General features: G+C 50.7%; 4 protein-coding genes across 4 annotated transcripts; 3 read left to right on the top strand and 1 right to left on the bottom strand.

The window, feature by feature from the left end:
* Positions 1-561: 561 nt before the first annotated feature.
* BJX68DRAFT_274818 (GSK family serine/threonine-protein kinase) lies at positions 562-2,513 on the top strand (the record flags this gene model as incomplete). Its single annotated transcript, XM_071047734.1, has 7 exons — positions 562-607; positions 691-863; positions 930-1,013; positions 1,079-1,427; positions 1,485-1,678; positions 1,727-1,931; positions 1,988-2,513. The coding sequence occupies 7 exons, from the start codon at positions 562-564 to the stop codon at positions 2,119-2,121; spliced, it is 1,185 nt and encodes a 394-aa protein (XP_070891889.1). The 3' UTR covers positions 2,122-2,513.
* A 537-nt stretch (positions 2,514-3,050) lies between these two features.
* BJX68DRAFT_251207 (NCBP1 family protein) lies at positions 3,051-6,279 on the top strand. The gene is made up of 7 exons (XM_071042360.1): positions 3,051-3,241; positions 3,311-3,402; positions 3,455-3,561; positions 3,629-3,896; positions 3,972-4,864; positions 4,917-5,098; positions 5,151-6,279. The coding sequence occupies exons 1-7, from the start codon at positions 3,181-3,183 to the stop codon at positions 6,053-6,055; spliced, it is 2,508 nt and encodes an 835-aa protein (XP_070891888.1). The 5' UTR covers positions 3,051-3,180; the 3' UTR covers positions 6,056-6,279.
* Positions 6,278-8,017, bottom strand: BJX68DRAFT_251203 (sterol desaturase family protein). Its single transcript, XM_071042359.1, has 2 exons — positions 7,668-8,017; positions 6,278-7,612 (listed from the first exon to the last, which is right to left on the bottom strand). Exons 1-2 carry the CDS (start codon positions 7,934-7,936, stop codon positions 6,823-6,825), a joined length of 1,059 nt encoding a protein of 352 aa, XP_070891887.1. The 5' UTR covers positions 7,937-8,017; the 3' UTR covers positions 6,278-6,822.
* A 236-nt stretch (positions 8,018-8,253) lies between these two features.
* On the top strand, positions 8,254-11,233 carry rcoA (putative transcriptional repressor TupA/RocA). The gene is made up of 8 exons (XM_071049245.1): positions 8,254-8,716; positions 8,868-8,949; positions 9,025-9,197; positions 9,430-9,959; positions 10,064-10,528; positions 10,590-10,722; positions 10,792-10,867; positions 10,931-11,233. The coding sequence occupies exons 1-8, from the start codon at positions 8,596-8,598 to the stop codon at positions 10,953-10,955; spliced, it is 1,605 nt and encodes a 534-aa protein (XP_070891886.1). The 5' UTR covers positions 8,254-8,595; the 3' UTR covers positions 10,956-11,233.
* The last annotated feature ends 5,237 nt before the right edge of the window (positions 11,234-16,470 follow it).

Genomic DNA, 16,470 nt, shown 5'->3' with positions numbered 1-16,470 from the left:
CCTGACCCGTAAATCCACCCTTCTTTGCATCTCCCCTGCTCTGTCTGGCTCGTCGTGACTTAATTGCTCTTCCTGTTCCTCGAATTATCTCTCCCTCCTTCTATTTTCTCTACTTCTTCTGTTTCCCCTCCTCTCCTCCTTTATTACTTGGTCCCCTCCCCCGAAAGGAGAACCGCCGCCTATCTACCCACTATCTACCCGACACACCTCAGTCGACCTCTCCCGTTAGGAGCGCTCCCTGGCCTTGCGTCTGCACCTCTTGGCACCGTACTCAAGTCCATTGGCCCTTGGTCTTAGCCTTCTGGCGGTTCGCTTGTCCGCAAGTCTCGGTGCTCTTTAACCTCTTCGTCTCACGCCCACCACTCATCTTCCTCCGTTCGGACGTTCCGCCCATCCAACGCACCCCTCCCAACTCGTGCTCCACCGGCCACAATCTGCCCAAAACGGACCTCACACCTTACCTCTACGTCCTTTCCCGCCATCCGCTATTAAAGTCCAGCCCTCCATATTCTCGATAGCATCGGCACCTAATTCTCCACATTATTCTTCAACTCCTCCGTGATGTCACAGAATCGGTCTGGGGTGTTTTCCAACTTGCGCATGGGTGGTAAGGATCCGGCCGTCCCTTCGGTTGCAATTGCTGTCAGGCTCGATCGCTGACTTTTTGCCTATTTCCTTCTGATCGCACAGAAGTCGTCCGAGAGAAAGTCCAAGATGGACTAACAGGGGAAACGAAAGAGATACAATACTCGCAATGTAAAATCGTCGGCAATGGGTCGTTTGGCGTCGTCTTTCAGACCAAAATGATGCCCAGCGGCGAAGATGCTGCCATCAAGCGGGTTCTTCAAGATAAGCGGTTCAAGGTATGGGGTTATTGCCGCGATCGCTTTGGCTTGGTGCTTTGGATTGCTGACTTGTTTTGTGATCAGAATCGTGAATTGCAGATCATGAGGATTGTCCGCCATCCCAACATCGTAGAGCTCAAGGCTTTCTACTACTCAAACGGCGAGAGAGTACGTTCTCATTCCGCTTCATGTTGTTTATAAATCACTGATAACTGACGAACGTGGACCTACAGAAGGACGAAGTATACCTCAACCTCGTCTTGGAATATGTACCGGAAACGGTCTATCGGGCATCTCGGTATTTCAACAAACTAAAGACGACCATGCCCATGTTGGAGGTGAAGCTCTATATCTACCAGTTGTTCCGCTCCCTGGCATACATCCATTCACAAGGCATCTGTCACCGTGATATCAAGCCGCAAAATTTGCTTCTCGACCCCGCCACTGGTATCCTGAAACTGTGCGACTTTGGATCCGCCAAAATCCTGGTTGAGAACGAACCAAACGTGTCCTACATATGCTCTCGCTACTACCGAGCCCCAGAGTTGATTTTCGGTGCCACGAATTATACAACCAAGATTGGTAAATTGCTCTCCGGTCCTCTCATACGCACCTTTGTTCATGCTAACTTTTAATAAGACGTATGGTCTACCGGCTGTGTGATGGCAGAATTGATGCTCGGGCAACCGCTTTTCCCCGGAGAGTCAGGTATCGATCAACTGGTCGAAATCATCAAGGTTCTTGGTACGCCGACACGGGAGCAAATCCGCACAATGAACCCCAACTATATGGAACATAAATTCCCTCAGATCAAGCCACACCCCTTTAACAAGGTCGGCCATCCAATTATCACCAAACCTTCTTATGGCTAATGGTCTTAGGTTTTCCGACGAGCCCCGCACGAGGCTATTGATTTGATCTCCGCGTTGCTGGAATACACACCCACTCAGCGTCTCTCTGCTATCGAAGCCATGTGCCATCCGTTCTTCGACGAACTCAGGGACCCCAACACCCGGTTACCGGATTCGCGGCACCCCAACGGAGCGGTCAGGGATCTTCCCAATCTCTTCGACTTTTCCAGGCATGGTACGCATCCTTTTACCTAGTCCGACTAGATTGAATCAAGGTACTGATAACGATAGAACTTTCAATCGCACCTGCGATGAACAACCGGCTGGTGCCCCCCCATACACGGCCCGCGCTTGAAGCCCGCGGATTATATATTGACGATTTTAAGCCTCTCACAAAAGAGGAGATGATGGCCCACCTTGACTGAGTCACTTGGTACGGAGCTTAACAAACTACACGCCTTCCGTTGTGCAGGTACACATGCACATATGCGCGAATATTTGATGCCATGCCGTCCACCTTCATTTCCATGCATCTGGTGGTTTTGAACTAGCAGAGGTTTATTTACATCTGTAGACCTAATCCATTGGCGAGGCATCCGGGAGCTGGCTTCTGTGTATCGGGTTCAAGGGAAGACAAAAATGCAAGCATTCGAAAAAGCGAGAAAAAAAAAGATCATTCAGACAAGGGAAAGGGAGGCATGATGAACCTTTTTGACGACGAAAAAAAGTTGTTATATGACGCAGTGGACCCCTCGCGTGTTCATACGAACGGGGTACTGAGATTGGTGCGATGGTCATAGCCTGGAGTTATGGAGGTGTCTGAGGCAGCTCTTGGGAGGATAAAAGTGATACCCTTTCTGCGTGAGTCTGTCTGCCTTTGGGGATACGCTATGCAGACTTGTATCCCGAAAGGGCCATGGACACAGATTGCCGCTGATTTTATGGAGAGATGGTGGAGAAGATGATGATCCTACACGGGTTTGATATCATGATGATTTTCTTTTTCTTTTTCTTTTCCCCCTGTTTGGACGCACACCAATGTGTACTTGTGACTGTGCTTTGAATATAGGTGTTGGTGGTTTTACCCCCCGACTTACAGCTTTAGAACTTCCTTCTGTTGTCCCATGTGCATACTGTGTGCATACTGTCGCTTACATTTTGATTTCCTCATTATTGTCGTTTTACTCAAATCATACATCTCTGGACTTGGGACTTGGCATCTTTTGAAGAGGCAGAGCGAAATTCATAGCATTATCTACTTGTCGCTTTCGAGATGAATCTGGGTTAGATAATCCGTGGAGCGGAAAAACAAGTCTTCCGAGCGATTCCCGGTGTTTTTGCAGCTTTGACGTACGCGACCTAAGCGTAAGTCCGACAGGTACATTTGTCTCTTGGCCGAGTGTGCTGAATTGGCCTTGAATTTATCTCTCATTTGTCCCGCTCAAGCCTTGTATAGGCGCGCAGCCTTTGATACAGCGAGATCCATGGCTGACCACGACCGTCGGAACCATGGCCATAGGGGTGGGCGCAAACGGCGCTACAGAGGTGAGATCATGATTGAGCTACCCATGCGGTCCCATACAGCTTGCTAACGTGTTTTTTGATTGTCTACAGAGGATGATGATTACGACCGGCGACAGCGACGCAGATATGAGGAACCTTTGGTTGTCAAAGTCCGCCGGCAACTTCTCACAATCGCTGAATCGGTATGGGTCGATTGATTTGCTTGTTGGTCGCTTGCTCACGCTCATGACTCAGGCAGCCAGAAGAGCGGAGGACGATGCTCTGAGCATTGCGAAGAATGTCTCCGAGAACTATGAGGATGAGGAGCTAAGAGATAACTTTATTGACATCTCTCTCGATCTGTATGTTGGTTCAAGAAAATTGCTACAGCCGGGAGTGTTTCGCAAACTAACAATATTTCTTTTACAGCATTCTAGAACAACCGATGAAGATTCCTTTCATTGCAACCACCGTTCTTACAGCCAACACCATAAAATCAGAGCTCGTGGCCGACGTCCTGAAACGCACTGCGGAACGTTTCCAGCACAATGTCAATGCTGGCGCTTGGCGCGAAGTCAAGCTACTTCTTCGGTTCTTGGGTTGTCTTCAGTGTATATTCGATGGGGATGGCGTTTTTACGATCCTAGAGGAACTATTTTCTCGTGCTGTAGACTTGCAAACAGCGTCTTCGGAAGATGTAGGTAGCTCTCTTGGAAGATCATTCTCGAAAACGCTCGACTATGGCTGACAAAACCTGGTGGTGGGTGGATAGTTGATCGGGTTGGAGCTCGTGAAAATCATCCTTTACACTATCCCGTACGTCATGGCCTCCCCGGCGACCGGGTTTGAAAGTCACGCCCTTGGCCTCTTGGAGAAAACCGACATCATCGCTTCTACGCCGCACACGCTTGTGGACCTGGTAAACCCCTTTGGGCCCGAGTCCGACAAGTCAGCTTCCATTCCGAGTGTTATCAGCCTACTTCAGAGCCAGCTACAGACAGAGTCCACGCGTGGTTGGGAGTTGACTTGTCTCCCTCGGCCATGGAACAACGTAAGGGACGGCGATGACAAGCCGAAGCGTCTTGAAGACGGACCGAAGCATCCGTTCCCAGATATTACTGTACCGAACCCCGTGCGAAACGGATCGAGGGCGATCTTCCCCGAGGTTTACTTGTCCGTCTATGAAGACCAGGACATTGAGACGGTGCCCCCAACATCGGACATCACTTCTTCTCTACTCAGGGACGCACTGGTCGATACAATCAATATCATGGACTTTAATCGCATTGCGACAGCCAAGTTCCTGATTGATCTCGACTGCTACTTCACACCCAACATCTTTGTGAAGCGTGCTACTCCTTTCGACAGACTGCGAGACCTACCCGGTGATCGCCCTACTTGGAAGCCCGAGGATGTGGCCGTGGATGCCGTTTTCTCACAGCTTTTCCAGCTGCCTTCACCGGAGCACAAACTCGTCTATTACCACTCTGTTCTCACAGAATGCTGCAAGATCGCTCCGGCAGCGATTGCCCCTAGCTTGGGCCGTGCTATTCGCTTTTTATATCGCAGTCTCGACTCAATTGATCTGGATCTGAGCCATCGGTTCCTGGATTGGTTCACACACCACTTGAGCAATTTTGGTTTCACGTGGAAGTGGAGCGAATGGTTAGTGTTTTTTTTTGTCTATTTTCTCACGAGCTATACTAACTATAACCAGGGTTGACGATTTGGAACTTCCTCTTGTGCATCCTCGCATGGCGTTCATCACCGGCGCACTCGACAAGGAGATCCGACTAAGTTTTGCGCAGCGCATTCGTGGGACACTCCCGGACCCGTACCAGGAGCTCATCTCAGAGGGCAAGGAGAAAGACACTCCTGACTTTAAATACTCGTTAGACAGTAAGTGCGGAATCTTCTCTCCGCCCAACTCTGCTAACCTTATCATTTCTAGCGACACCCTATGCGAACGAGGGCAGGGAGCTTATGCAGCTCATTCGCAGAAAAGCGACTGACGAGGAGATTCAGCCCCTCATAACTGCCATTGAAGAGCAGGCAACTTCACTAGGAGTCGAAAGTCCTATCCTACCTTCAACAGATGCATTTGTCACTGCCATATGCTTCGTCGGGTCCAAGTCCCTTTCCCACGTCCTTTCCTGCATTGAGCGCAACAAGGATCGCCTCTTGGCAATTGGACCCAAGTCCCCTGCCGCTCGTCGCCAGATCATTACCTCGGTCATGGAGTACTGGGTTGATCAGCCAGGCATCGGCATCAACATCATCGACAAACTCCTCAATTACACAATCATTACACCCCTCTCCGTCATTGAATGGGCGCTGGTCGACAAACTCGAGGCTGGCGCGATCCTCGCGAAGACGCACGTCTTTGAGATGATATCCGCAACCGTCGGAAAAGTCACCAACCGCCTCCGCCAGATCGTGGCCGCACGCACCCAACCCGGTCTCTATGAGCCCCAACTCGGCGTCCTTGACGAAACACTCACTCGCGAGAAAAAGGACATGCATTCGCTCTTCCAGGTGATTGAGGACTCGGTCGTCTCCGTCGCCGGCGGCAGCAACGACCAACTGATGGAGCGCGGCGATGGTAGCGGAGACCTACCCGAGGACGAAATCATCCGGCAATGGGGTAAGCGCTGGCTCCGTGTGTTCCGTCGCAAGGCCGCCGTCGAGGAAGCTTACATCACTGATGCCATGGCCAACGCGACCCCTGTGGGGACCAAAGCGCCTACGCCTCCTCCTGCCCCAGTCGAGGAGAGCACTCCCGCTGACGCTCTGGGCGATGGAGACTTGGATGTTGCCGATGCGGATGCAGATGGGACTGCCGATGATATCTTGTGATGCTGGCTTGTTGTCGATCTATGGCTCGTTAGGCGTCCATACGTATGCCTCGTTGGATAGTCGCTGTAATATTGCTTCCATGTACTCTTTAGCCTGGCTTATTTCATCCCATGTGCTCTGTATCCATAAGCCGTGTTTACAGCCAGATCTTTCTCACGTTAAATTAGTGAAGAGCAGAAAACATAATGCAAAAGTATCTAGGTACTAAATCGGGAAGATTAGTTGAACATTGGGTTTAATCCAACAAAGGGTTGTCACCCTTGATTGCAGTTCCCTAGGTTATCTGCTTTCTGAAACTATTATATATGTGTATCAAACTTCACGACCTCGTCTTCAATCAAGTTATGTACATTCCGTCCGGATCACCTTGACGGTAGATAAGTGTAATAGAAAATCCAAGACGCCACCCCTGTATCGTCGTCATTTTCCGAGAAATCAACAGAGTTCATACGCGCCATCGCGCGTTGAATGTGGAAACAATGTTCTCGCCAACATGATTAATATGAATACTAGAAATTAGTGTTACACAGAAAGGTATTAAGAAGGAGGGCCGTCCGCAGTGAGACCACAAAAGCAGGACAAGCAAGGAAATAATGAAGGGTAAGAAGAAAGGAAATGTTGTACGTCAATCTCGTGATTCACTTCCATATGTGAAAAGTGATCTTTGTAGAATGGAATCGAGGGAACCCAGAAGCAGACAATGTGCTTCTCGCTCAGTCCCCGTGGAACCCCCTCTCTGGCTGGTCGTGTGACCCAATTTGGGGGTTTCACGAATTCTTCTTGATTGTCTCGTCCGTAAGGTACTTGCGGTCATCGTCGCCTTCCACGTCTTTGAGGATGTGCTCCATCTCCTTGGTCTGCCTCTTCCATTCATCCTCGCCCATCTTTGTCTCACGGCGGAAAAGCTCCTCATTTGGCTTGCGGTAGCTGCCACCCATGCGGTCCCACAGTGTAGTAAACTGCCCGTAGTTGTAATTGAAGTAGAGGTGATGCATTGTGTGGCAGGCGGCACCGTTGATGACTGGGGAGTTGGCAACGTATTCGCCATCGTGGATCATTACAGTCCAGATGTTGATGAAAGCGAATAGGATGACGTAGGCCACCTTCTGCAGGGGGAAGATGAAAGGGAACACGTGGTAAGGGACACTCTGGGACCAGCCGTCGACTGGGTGGAAGGCGTGGGAGGCGAACGGGCTAGGCATGATCCACTTGTGATGAGGCTTGTGCAAAGTCTTGTAGACTCGAGGGTGGTGCAGCCCGCGGTGAATCCAATAGATGAAGAAGTCGGTGAATGCGATAAACAATGGGAATTGTAGGATACTGTAGTATGGGAATGGCTCCTCGCTAAAAGTATCGTAGAGTTTGGCGTATCCTCTGACCTCTGCAACCAGGAAGGGGGCAGTCAACAGAGACATGATTGGCATTGATCGCATAGTTTGCGCGATTTCCATGGGGATCTGGTTCTTGAGGAACTTTGGGTGCTTGACGGTCGTCTTGTCCCAGACGAAGATGTACGAGAGTGTTGCGGAGATAAAGTAGACTATGAATCCAAAGATCCTACATTTTTGCGAGCATTAGCGATGGAACAGATCGAGACGGAGGAGTCGCATACCAGACAATCAGGAAGAAACTCAGGAATTGACGATAGATATTGTTTCGAGGCCAGGCGCTGAGGTAGGCATATTTGGAAGGTTCGAGATATATGAGCTGGGTAGCAGGTTCGTAGACAAAGGGCTTCGATGCGCCGAAGAGAGACAATGTCGTGTTGGTCGCCGTCGGGAATCCTGGGATGGACACGGTGGAGGACAGCGAGGTAGGGAGGAGCGCCGAATAGAGACGGTCCCCAATAAGGGTGTCCCAAATCTCAAGAGCGATATCCATGACGCGCGGGAGCTACGGAACGGGAGGTGAGTGGTGGTATATCTGAGAGGGGAGAGGGAGAGAGAGAGGAGAACGAGAGACTTCAAGATTCAGGAGCTTCACCAAGGGAGAGACTGGCTCAGGACTAAATAAATTTCACCAGCCTATCAGAGCCGAGTTCGGAATCACACCAGGCGGAATAGGAACAGCCGTTTCCCCACGTCTGCGGCGCTGTATTATTAGTCAGCTAAATATGCGTTAACTATACACAGTCGCAATGTGGCAAAATGGCGTCTACTTCCGAGTAAGCGCCTCCACCTCTAGGCTACAATCTCGCTTCCGGCGCCAAACAGCCAAGAGCGCAGCCGCCCACCTTTGGAGGATTGCATCTCCGAACTGAACCAACTCAACTCGACCGATCCGGACCTCTCCTCATCCTACCCATCTTCCACCACCCGTCCATTACCGCCTTTTTCTCCAATTGCTTCGTGCCGCATCTCCGGCGTGTCTCTCAACTTTTGCTTCGAGCTTTTTTTTCTCCGGTTTTCACGTTTCGTCCGTCGTCGCAAGCTCCTTTTCCAAAGGGGTGCGCTGGATGCGGCTGCATTGACCACCTTCCTGCCTCCTAACTAGTCTTTCCTCGTCTGGTCGGGCGCAGACCCTCACAACCGCTATACACAATGTACAACACACATCGCGGGATGGTTCCTGCCCCCAACTCCCGCTTGAATGAATTGCTGGATCAGTTGCGCCAGGAGTTCGAGAACCAGTCGAGGAGTACTGGCGAGTTTGAACACCAGTGTACGTGAACCCTCTTTATTGACTTGCCTTCTTTCGCATATCCATCTTGTTGCTGTTGTTGTCATGCTAGCTGAATGCGTGTTGATCCTGCGTCGCGCCTCAAAAATTCCATCTTGCGACGGAGCTCCACTGACGCACTTATTTGTCGTAGTAACCGGACAGCTCCAGGAAATGGAGATGATTCGACAAAAAGTCTACCAGCTTGAGCAAGCGCAGATCAAGATGAAACAAGAGTACGCTTCTCCTGCATTGTTGTATTGATTTGTGTCAGCGACACGTAGGTAGTTGACATTTGTATCACTTTGCAGTTATGAAGCCGAAATCCGGATGTTGCGACACGAGCTCGAATCGCGTGGCGTCCAACCCGTTGCCTCTCATGTTGGCGGCCCTGCACAGCATTCCGGCCCTTCTCAGGCTCCCCCGCCTGCATTGGGCCACGGGCCAAGCAATCTGTTTGGTGGTATCATGGCCAATCAAGGAGGTAGTGGCCCCGGTCTTGCCCCTCCCCCTCCCCAGGATCAGCAGCCTTCCCAGCATAGCCTTCAACAGCCTGCCGCCGCGGCTCAGCCTGGAGCACCGCAACCACCGCAGAGCTCTTTTGGAGGATATCAGCCTGGCGCTGCTGTGAACGGTATGTTGTGACTGTATTTTATTTTCTCTTCGAGATAGGTGCATCTGACATCTGACCACCCCAATTTGCTCTTTTGATACAGGATATGGACCTCCTCCTCCTCCTTCCGCCGCATCTCCTGGACCTGGAAAACGTCCTCGGGCTCCTCCTGCCCCCGCCACCCCTCAGCAGGCTCATCAGTTAGCTTACCCAGACTCGCGCGTTTCTGAACTTGCCCGGCCTACACCCACAAGCCAAGCGGCTATACGCGATCGTCCTGGCAATATGTTGGCCAACTGGAACCCTGATGATTTGCCTTCTTCACAGAAGAAAGAAGGTGCTGATTGGTATGCTGTCTTCAACCCAGAGGTGCAACGGGTGCTAGATATCGACCTTGTCCATCATCTGGTTCACGACAGTGTTGTCTGCTGCGTGCGCTTCAGTCGAGATGGTAAATACCTGGCAACCGGCTGCAATCGTTCTGCCCAGATCTTCGACGTAAACACTGGTCAAAACGTCGCGACTCTGCAGGATGAGAATGTCGATAAGAACGGCGATCTCTATATCCGCAGTGTTTGCTTCAGCCCCGATGGCAAATACCTAGCCACTGGTGCTGAAGACAAGCAGATCCGAGTGAGTTTGATAGTCCCCTTTTTTCTTTCTTTTCTTTCTTTTCTTCTTTTCTTCTTTTCTTTTTCTGTCGCCATTTGTTTGACTAATTTCATGTGCCGCAATAGGTTTGGGACATTAGTTCTCGGAGCATCAAGCACATTTTCACTGGCCACGAGCAGGATATCTACTCCCTCGACTTTGCAGGCAACGGCCGGTACATTGCCTCTGGCAGCGGGGACAAGACCGTCCGCCTCTGGGATATCATTGAAAACAAGCTTGTCTACACCCTCAGCATCGAAGATGGTGTCACCACCGTGGCTATGTCTCCAGATGGCCTTTATGTCGCCGCCGGCTCTCTGGATAAGAGTGTCCGAGTCTGGGACACCACTTCCGGATATCTTGTCGAGCGTCTCGAGAATCCTGACGGCCACAAAGACAGTGTGTACTCTGTTGCTTTTGCGCCCAACGGAAAGGACCTTGTCAGTGGCAGTCTTGACAAGACCATCAAGCTTTGGGAGCTCAACCTGCCTCGCTCTTACGGCGGCGGTAGCAAAAGCGGCAAGTGCGTGCGGACTTTCGAAGGCCACAAGGTAATAAATACATTGCTCTTTTTTCTCAAATCTCAAAAGATACTGACCGTGAGTGTTTTAGGACTTTGTGCTCAGCGTCTGCCTCACTCCCGATGGCCACTGGGTTATGAGCGGCTCCAAGGACCGAGGTGTCCAGTTCTGGGACCCCATCACTGGAAATGCACAGATGATGCTCCAGGGACATAAAAATTCAGGTTCGTCTCCCCGAGAGATGCTCAAATCGTTTTGCTCGAGAAAAGATGTACCTAACATGTCCCAAACAGTCATCTCAGTGGCCCCCAGCCCGACAGGCAACCTTTTCGCCACCGGCAGCGGTGACATGCGTGCACGAATCTGGAGGTATGTCCCATACTCTTAACATTCTTGCTACCTGAACAAAGGCTAACTGGGTGTGTTGTCAAGATATTCCCCTTACACTGGACGGTGATGATTGGATTTGGGAAAGCTTCGGCGTCAACGTGATTTCGATTTACTGTGGTTCCTTAATCTTTCGTTTTTCTATTATCCTTTTTGCGTACCTATTCCACATTCTCGTCGTCAGTACTTGCCAATATATGAGTTGGGCAAAAAATGGCAGAGTTATCATTGTCCTGTCTTGTCTCCACATTTAGTAGTTCTTCTCTCAACTTCTCAACAATGTGTGGATTTTGTTTTCGAGTTGTGCGGTATTGTTTATGATAACACTGAAGGCAAGCAATCACGGGAATCCTCGAATGAAAAACAGGGAGACGGCCTGTATATGGCTGGGCTGCGTCATTACTGTTTCTAGTTGGAAGCCGACTGAAGATCAAATACTTTCCTCTCTATCATGACATACTAGTTGCATATCTACAAAACGGCCCGGCTTTACCCTCTAGTACTACGGCGTGAACCTCACATATATAACTTGGATAGCTATTCACTGGGCCAGCCGCCAGCAAGTGTATCAATGGTACGACGATTGAAGACAGATGTCGTCCTCGCCTGGACCATCTTGTTCAACGTTAGCGTGGTTGTTCTGGAGGATCAATTGAGCTCAGACCACCATGAGACCATATCCCGATCTCACAAATGCTCCGGAGCCGAGATCCCTCGAGTTTGCTGTCAGAACTAGGCCATGATCGACTATACGTTGTCGTACGGAGTAGTAGCGAGTGGCAATCTCGGCAATGGTGTCTTGGTGCATGCATATCTGCATGAGATCAGCCTTCAGCAGTATCCCGCATCAGTATCACTCCTATCACTCGAATGAGCCGAGCCCTCCCCAACCCCCACCCACCCCCTTTTCTTTTCTCGAGGCGTGTCAAAAGGGCGACTAGAGCTTTTGAGGATCAGAGCCATGTGAGCAAGATGTACAGTAGTAAGCGCCTGTTGTGCATGAGGGACCGGGAAGGAAAAAGCAACAATTCAAATCAAGGATGTACTAACTTCCGACCTCGAGGCTCAAGAAAAATGCTGATTATTTTTGTCCTGGTAGGACTTCCCTCCCCGAGTTGTATGCTATAAAGGGATGAACAAGGGTAACGTCATCCGGCTGGTCAGGGCCTGTAGCAGAGTACGGCATTTACCTGCTGGCTGCAAAGGACGGGTCACGAACATTGACATTCATTCTCACTATTGTTTGCAATTGGAACTGAACTTGGCTCGAGCTGACGTGCATGGCACTTTAGTGCAGTGGGATGACAAGATCCATAGTTGGCTGCAATATAAACCCCGAACTATGCATAGGTCAGCAACTTGCCACTATGTATGCAGCTTTTACAGCCAAAAGAAAGGATCCCTAATTCCAGATCGCGATAACTTCGTGACTGAACAGGCTATGTAGGAATGGTCACGAAGAGCGCTAAATCCTGCATATGATGTGTACGCCGTCTGCGATCTTACCATCAGGCAAAGCATCCGCGCTGATGGGCCTGCAGATTAAGCGACATACGGAATTACAGGCAGCGCATCTCTGTCGTTGACTTGGGTCCCATCGGCTTCTTCTTTTGGCAGATGAATCTACGATCATATTAGTCAGATCGCAGAAAGCGCCATCTTATACTCGTTTCAGAAAAGTAAGGCTTACCTGGTCAAGGCGCCATGATCCTGTGTGTGGAGAGATAGCTTGTGTCTCCTTGACCGAGGGCGATTTAAAAGGACGCAATCATTGGCTGAGAGCTTGCGACCAATAGTTTATTTCTGTAAAGGATGACAGGTCTTAGCATCCCCCCCTGTCTGCAAAGGTGGTCTTGTGCCGAGAATACTTGTCTGTATATAGGCAGTGGTACTTTTGTATATAGTCCAATATTGGAGGCGCCCGCGGCTTTGTACTTGGTTTTCTTGACGGCTTAGCCCTGATAGTCAGTCATCAGCCTTCCGGAGTGTCTCGTTGCCTTAGTATCTCATGGCAAACATCACTCACAGGCCCGAAATTGGGAGATGCTGTGCAAACTGCATTGCAGTCAGATTTCCGGAGCCATTACAGTCGAGTTCGAGATCTGGGCCATTATTATCGACGATTGGACGTGTACATTACAACTCGTGGCAATTGCAGATGACTTGCGGGTGACGAACTCCTGGCCCTCCATACTGGCTCCAGTTAGAGCCAGTCAGAGCAAGGACTGCGATCAATAAGGGCAGAGGAGGGCCAAGTCGGTGTGATGAAATGGTGGGTAGCTGCATTATGGTCTCGATCACACTCTAGGCGAACTATTGAAGAGCATCCAGTAGTAGTAACGTTGCGAAACGAGGAGCTGTGGGATTGCGGAGACTACGGAGTAGCCTGGCATCACCCAACATTGTTTGACTCACTTTCGTGTGCTTTTGTCTGGGGTTCACCTCAAGGGCGCGCTGAGGGTTTGCTGAACCTTGGCGGGCTCGTGGATCGAGAGCCCCCTCAAACTCAAAAGGCATCGGCGCGTTCTCGTCAGACAATAATAGTGCGGTACGGAGTGGTGTTAGCTGACTTGAGAAGATCATGTTGACTGCGGGGACTAATCCCTGCGGTACCTGAGAGACACAAGAAATTGTGATATGTCTGCTCGTTCCTCCCACAGCGCTCTCTCCCAGTACAGCTGAGCTGAGTGCAGATCAGGATTATCAGGTACCATTGATGATAACCGCGGATTTTCCATCAGATCTCGTGCACATATATCGATTCCGTTGAGACATGATCCACCATGGTACTTTGGAGAACGAAGACCTTAGAAGGAGCAATAGCTTAGCCCGCGGACAGCGTTGGCGTTTGTGGACCAGAGTACACAGTATTACTGGCAATCCTTGAAGACCAGGGGTTCCCCTGGTGGCGGTCGATTGACCGAGAACGCGCCTCGTTTGTCTGGGATTCGAGCCCTCGCAAGACGAAGTCAGACGCGAGCGGCTGAATTCCCCTGTCAAATAGTGATTACAGCTCCACATCTACATCATTAGTCTGGAGTACTTAGTTTGGCCACGGTATACCTTTCTCGAGAGCCAAACGATCAGATCCAATGTCCATGGTGAATTGCACCCACCCAAGGTCATGGGCCGGCCCGTTCCTCGACGGTGAGAAGAAGAAAAAAAAAATACATAGTAGTCATCCTCATGGTGGCTAAGAGTGCTATCTATGGCTCAGGGGCCAGGGCTGATGCGAGAGAACCCCGAAGGGTCGAAATATCGACTCAGCCACGAAAGTTGTGTTACACTGATTGTGGCTCTGTCCATGAATGATCTTGTCCTGTTTCACCCAAGATGCATCTCCCATCACGAGAGCATGTGCCCGCCTGCGGACTCCAGTCAGGTCTGGGGACGCCAATGCTAAACGCATGGGGGTGAAATAATGCGATGCTGCGGACGCGCTCATCGGGTTGAGCCCCTGGTGGTGATTTTCAATCGAGCTGGGCGTCATGGGCAACAGCAGGCTGGCCTTCCTTCCTCGTCGGAAGTCACCGTCGGGGATCCTGTTCACTTTTTGGGGGCACGAACTTGCCTTTGTACCCCATACTCCATCGAGACGACCGATTCCAACCATCCAATAACGATTGGCTCAGGAGTGATCGGACGCTGGGATCTGGCGCAAGCTAAATTAGTGGTCCAGCCATCTGCATCAGCATGCACACATCAACTCTGGACTAAGCCTTGACAGATTGTGTCGCTGGAGGCTCCTCGATCTGGAAGGTTGAGACTCTTGGCGAGGCGGTAGAGTTCAATCCACGTTGAGGTAGTGACGCGTTCTTGAGCAGACTCCTGGAAGATGAGGAGTCAGACGGTATTGATCCCGTAGGTTTGAAACGAAGCGCATGGTCGTGAAAAAGCGCCAAGAGGGGAAAATAACCCTTCAAGAACCTGTCGCACTACAACTGTCAGTTTGGACTTGGAGGCTGTTCAATGTTGACAGAGAAAAAGAAAATCTTGCAGGAGTGTGATATTTCTTTTTTTCCCGATGTGGTGGGTGGGGGAGGAGGGGCCAGCCTGGGGCGAGGCTTAAGGCTGCCATGCTGGATTTCGAGGCTGGATTTCTGGGTCGCCAGTCGCGGCTGCTGCGATCAACTTTCCCTGGTTCCCAGCGGCCGTGGGGACCACCAGGCGAATCAACGTGGAGGGGGCTCTGACGCTATTTGATGATGAATGGGTCCCGCCCGGCGGTCCGTCCACTAGCCCAGCCAAACCCTGCTATCGATGTAATTGAAATTAGTAGTTAATTAGCAGAAGTACTGCGCAGTTCCCTATCCATCCCAAAGTCCTGGAGTTTCGAGATGCCCAGAAATACGTCCACATCTCAAGGCAAGGTGTCAGAGTTGTGTCATTCATCTCATTCAACGATGCCAGTCGGCTCAGCTCGATTCAGCCAGCACCGGGTTCAACCTTCCGGAGCTCTCGGGCATCCTGCAAGATGCAGCCAGTCTGAGCAGTACCTTCAGCTCCGAGGTTGCATTGAACATCCCGATGCAGGGTGTGGAAGCCAGAAGAACCCTGCCGTCGAGAGGAGGAGCCAAAGCCTGATTTTCTTTTTCGATCTCCGATCTTATTCTTATCCCAGAGAATTAAAAGGAGCGTATTTTCCGCTAGGCGCCGACTCACAAGTCGATGACACAGGTGATGATGGCTGGTGATCTGCCTGTCAGAGCCAGGGTGACGAAACCAACCCCCAAAGTGAGGTTCCCAACACTTCAGGTGCCTGCGTGGGAGACGGGGGGATCCCAGTCAGAGGAGTCCTCATCCTGTCAGCTCCAGATGTGTGAAGAGCTCTGTCCAACGATGGCGATCCTAACCCTGCCCGTCAGGAACAAACTGCTGTACGCAGTCCACGTTCTGCTCGTTCAATTGGCCTGCATCAAAGCTCCGCTCCACCATCCACTCGGGTCAGATGATCGAGATGGATCGAGCTATCCTGAACTTGTAGTTTTAGATGTTTTTTTTCCCCACGTCTTCGTCTGTTTTCTTTCCTGAGCCACGACCATGTGTGGGATTTGGCAAAAATAAGATGATCTATTGCCGCAGACCTCCGTCGAGACAGCGAGACAGAGGTATGTACGGAGTACTTACTACAAGTACGGAGGACGGAGGACTCAGTACTGTGGTCACAACCGCGCGTGAGTGTCAGCCCGATCGGAACGTCACTCTGCATGCCGCGATTGGCCTTGGAACCAAGAAGAAAGTGGTCCATGATCCTCCATTCCGTCGCCAGATGCAATAATCGACGGCTTTCCATCGCCCCATCGTGTTGGGCGGGAAGCAGAAAAAAACCTCATTCGGGGCCGTGAACGTTGGTGGATGCTGGGGGGATTAACTTGGGTTTAAGGCACCGGGGAAGACTAGTTTAACCCAGCTTAGCTGCTTGTCACTAGCCCTGTCTTGGAACTACGTCTTGCCTCTGTCAATCAACATCCCCCTTAGTTGTGGGGGCCCAGCCAAAAAGAAAATAAAAGCTAATATTAACGAAAAGGTGGTGAACTGGTGATGATTTTACAAGCTCTTTTCTTCCTTTTTCTGCCTTTTTTTTT

Source organism: Aspergillus pseudodeflectus, assembly GCF_044049435.1.
Source record: "Aspergillus pseudodeflectus strain CBS 756.74 chromosome Unknown BJX68scaffold_134, whole genome shotgun sequence".
Taxonomy (NCBI): domain Eukaryota; kingdom Fungi; phylum Ascomycota; class Eurotiomycetes; order Eurotiales; family Aspergillaceae; genus Aspergillus; species Aspergillus pseudodeflectus.
This window is presented reverse-complemented; position numbering and strand designations above follow the sequence as displayed.

Excerpts from the sequence above, each read along its gene's own strand:
- BJX68DRAFT_251207 (XM_071042360.1), top strand. The coding sequence starts at position 3,181 with ATGGCTGACCACGACCGTCGGAACCATGGCCATAGGGGTGGGCGCAAA. Across the intron at positions 3,562-3,628 it reads ATTGACATCTCTCTCGATCT|CATTCTAGAACAACCGATGA; the intron begins GTATGTTGGTTC and ends TTTCTTTTACAG. Across the intron at positions 5,099-5,150 it reads CTTTAAATACTCGTTAGACA|CGACACCCTATGCGAACGAG; the intron begins GTAAGTGCGGAA and ends TATCATTTCTAG.
- BJX68DRAFT_251203 (XM_071042359.1), bottom strand. The coding sequence starts at position 7,936 with ATGGATATCGCTCTTGAGATTTGGGACACCCTTATTGGGGACCGTCTC. Across the intron at positions 7,613-7,667 it reads AGTTTCTTCCTGATTGTCTG|GATCTTTGGATTCATAGTCT; the intron begins GTATGCGACTCC and ends GCAAAAATGTAG.
- rcoA (XM_071049245.1), top strand. The coding sequence starts at position 8,596 with ATGTACAACACACATCGCGGGATGGTTCCTGCCCCCAACTCCCGCTTG. Across the intron at positions 9,198-9,429 it reads TATCATGGCCAATCAAGGAG|GATATGGACCTCCTCCTCCT; the intron begins GTAGTGGCCCCG and ends CTTTTGATACAG. Across the intron at positions 9,960-10,063 it reads CTGAAGACAAGCAGATCCGA|GTTTGGGACATTAGTTCTCG; the intron begins GTGAGTTTGATA and ends GTGCCGCAATAG.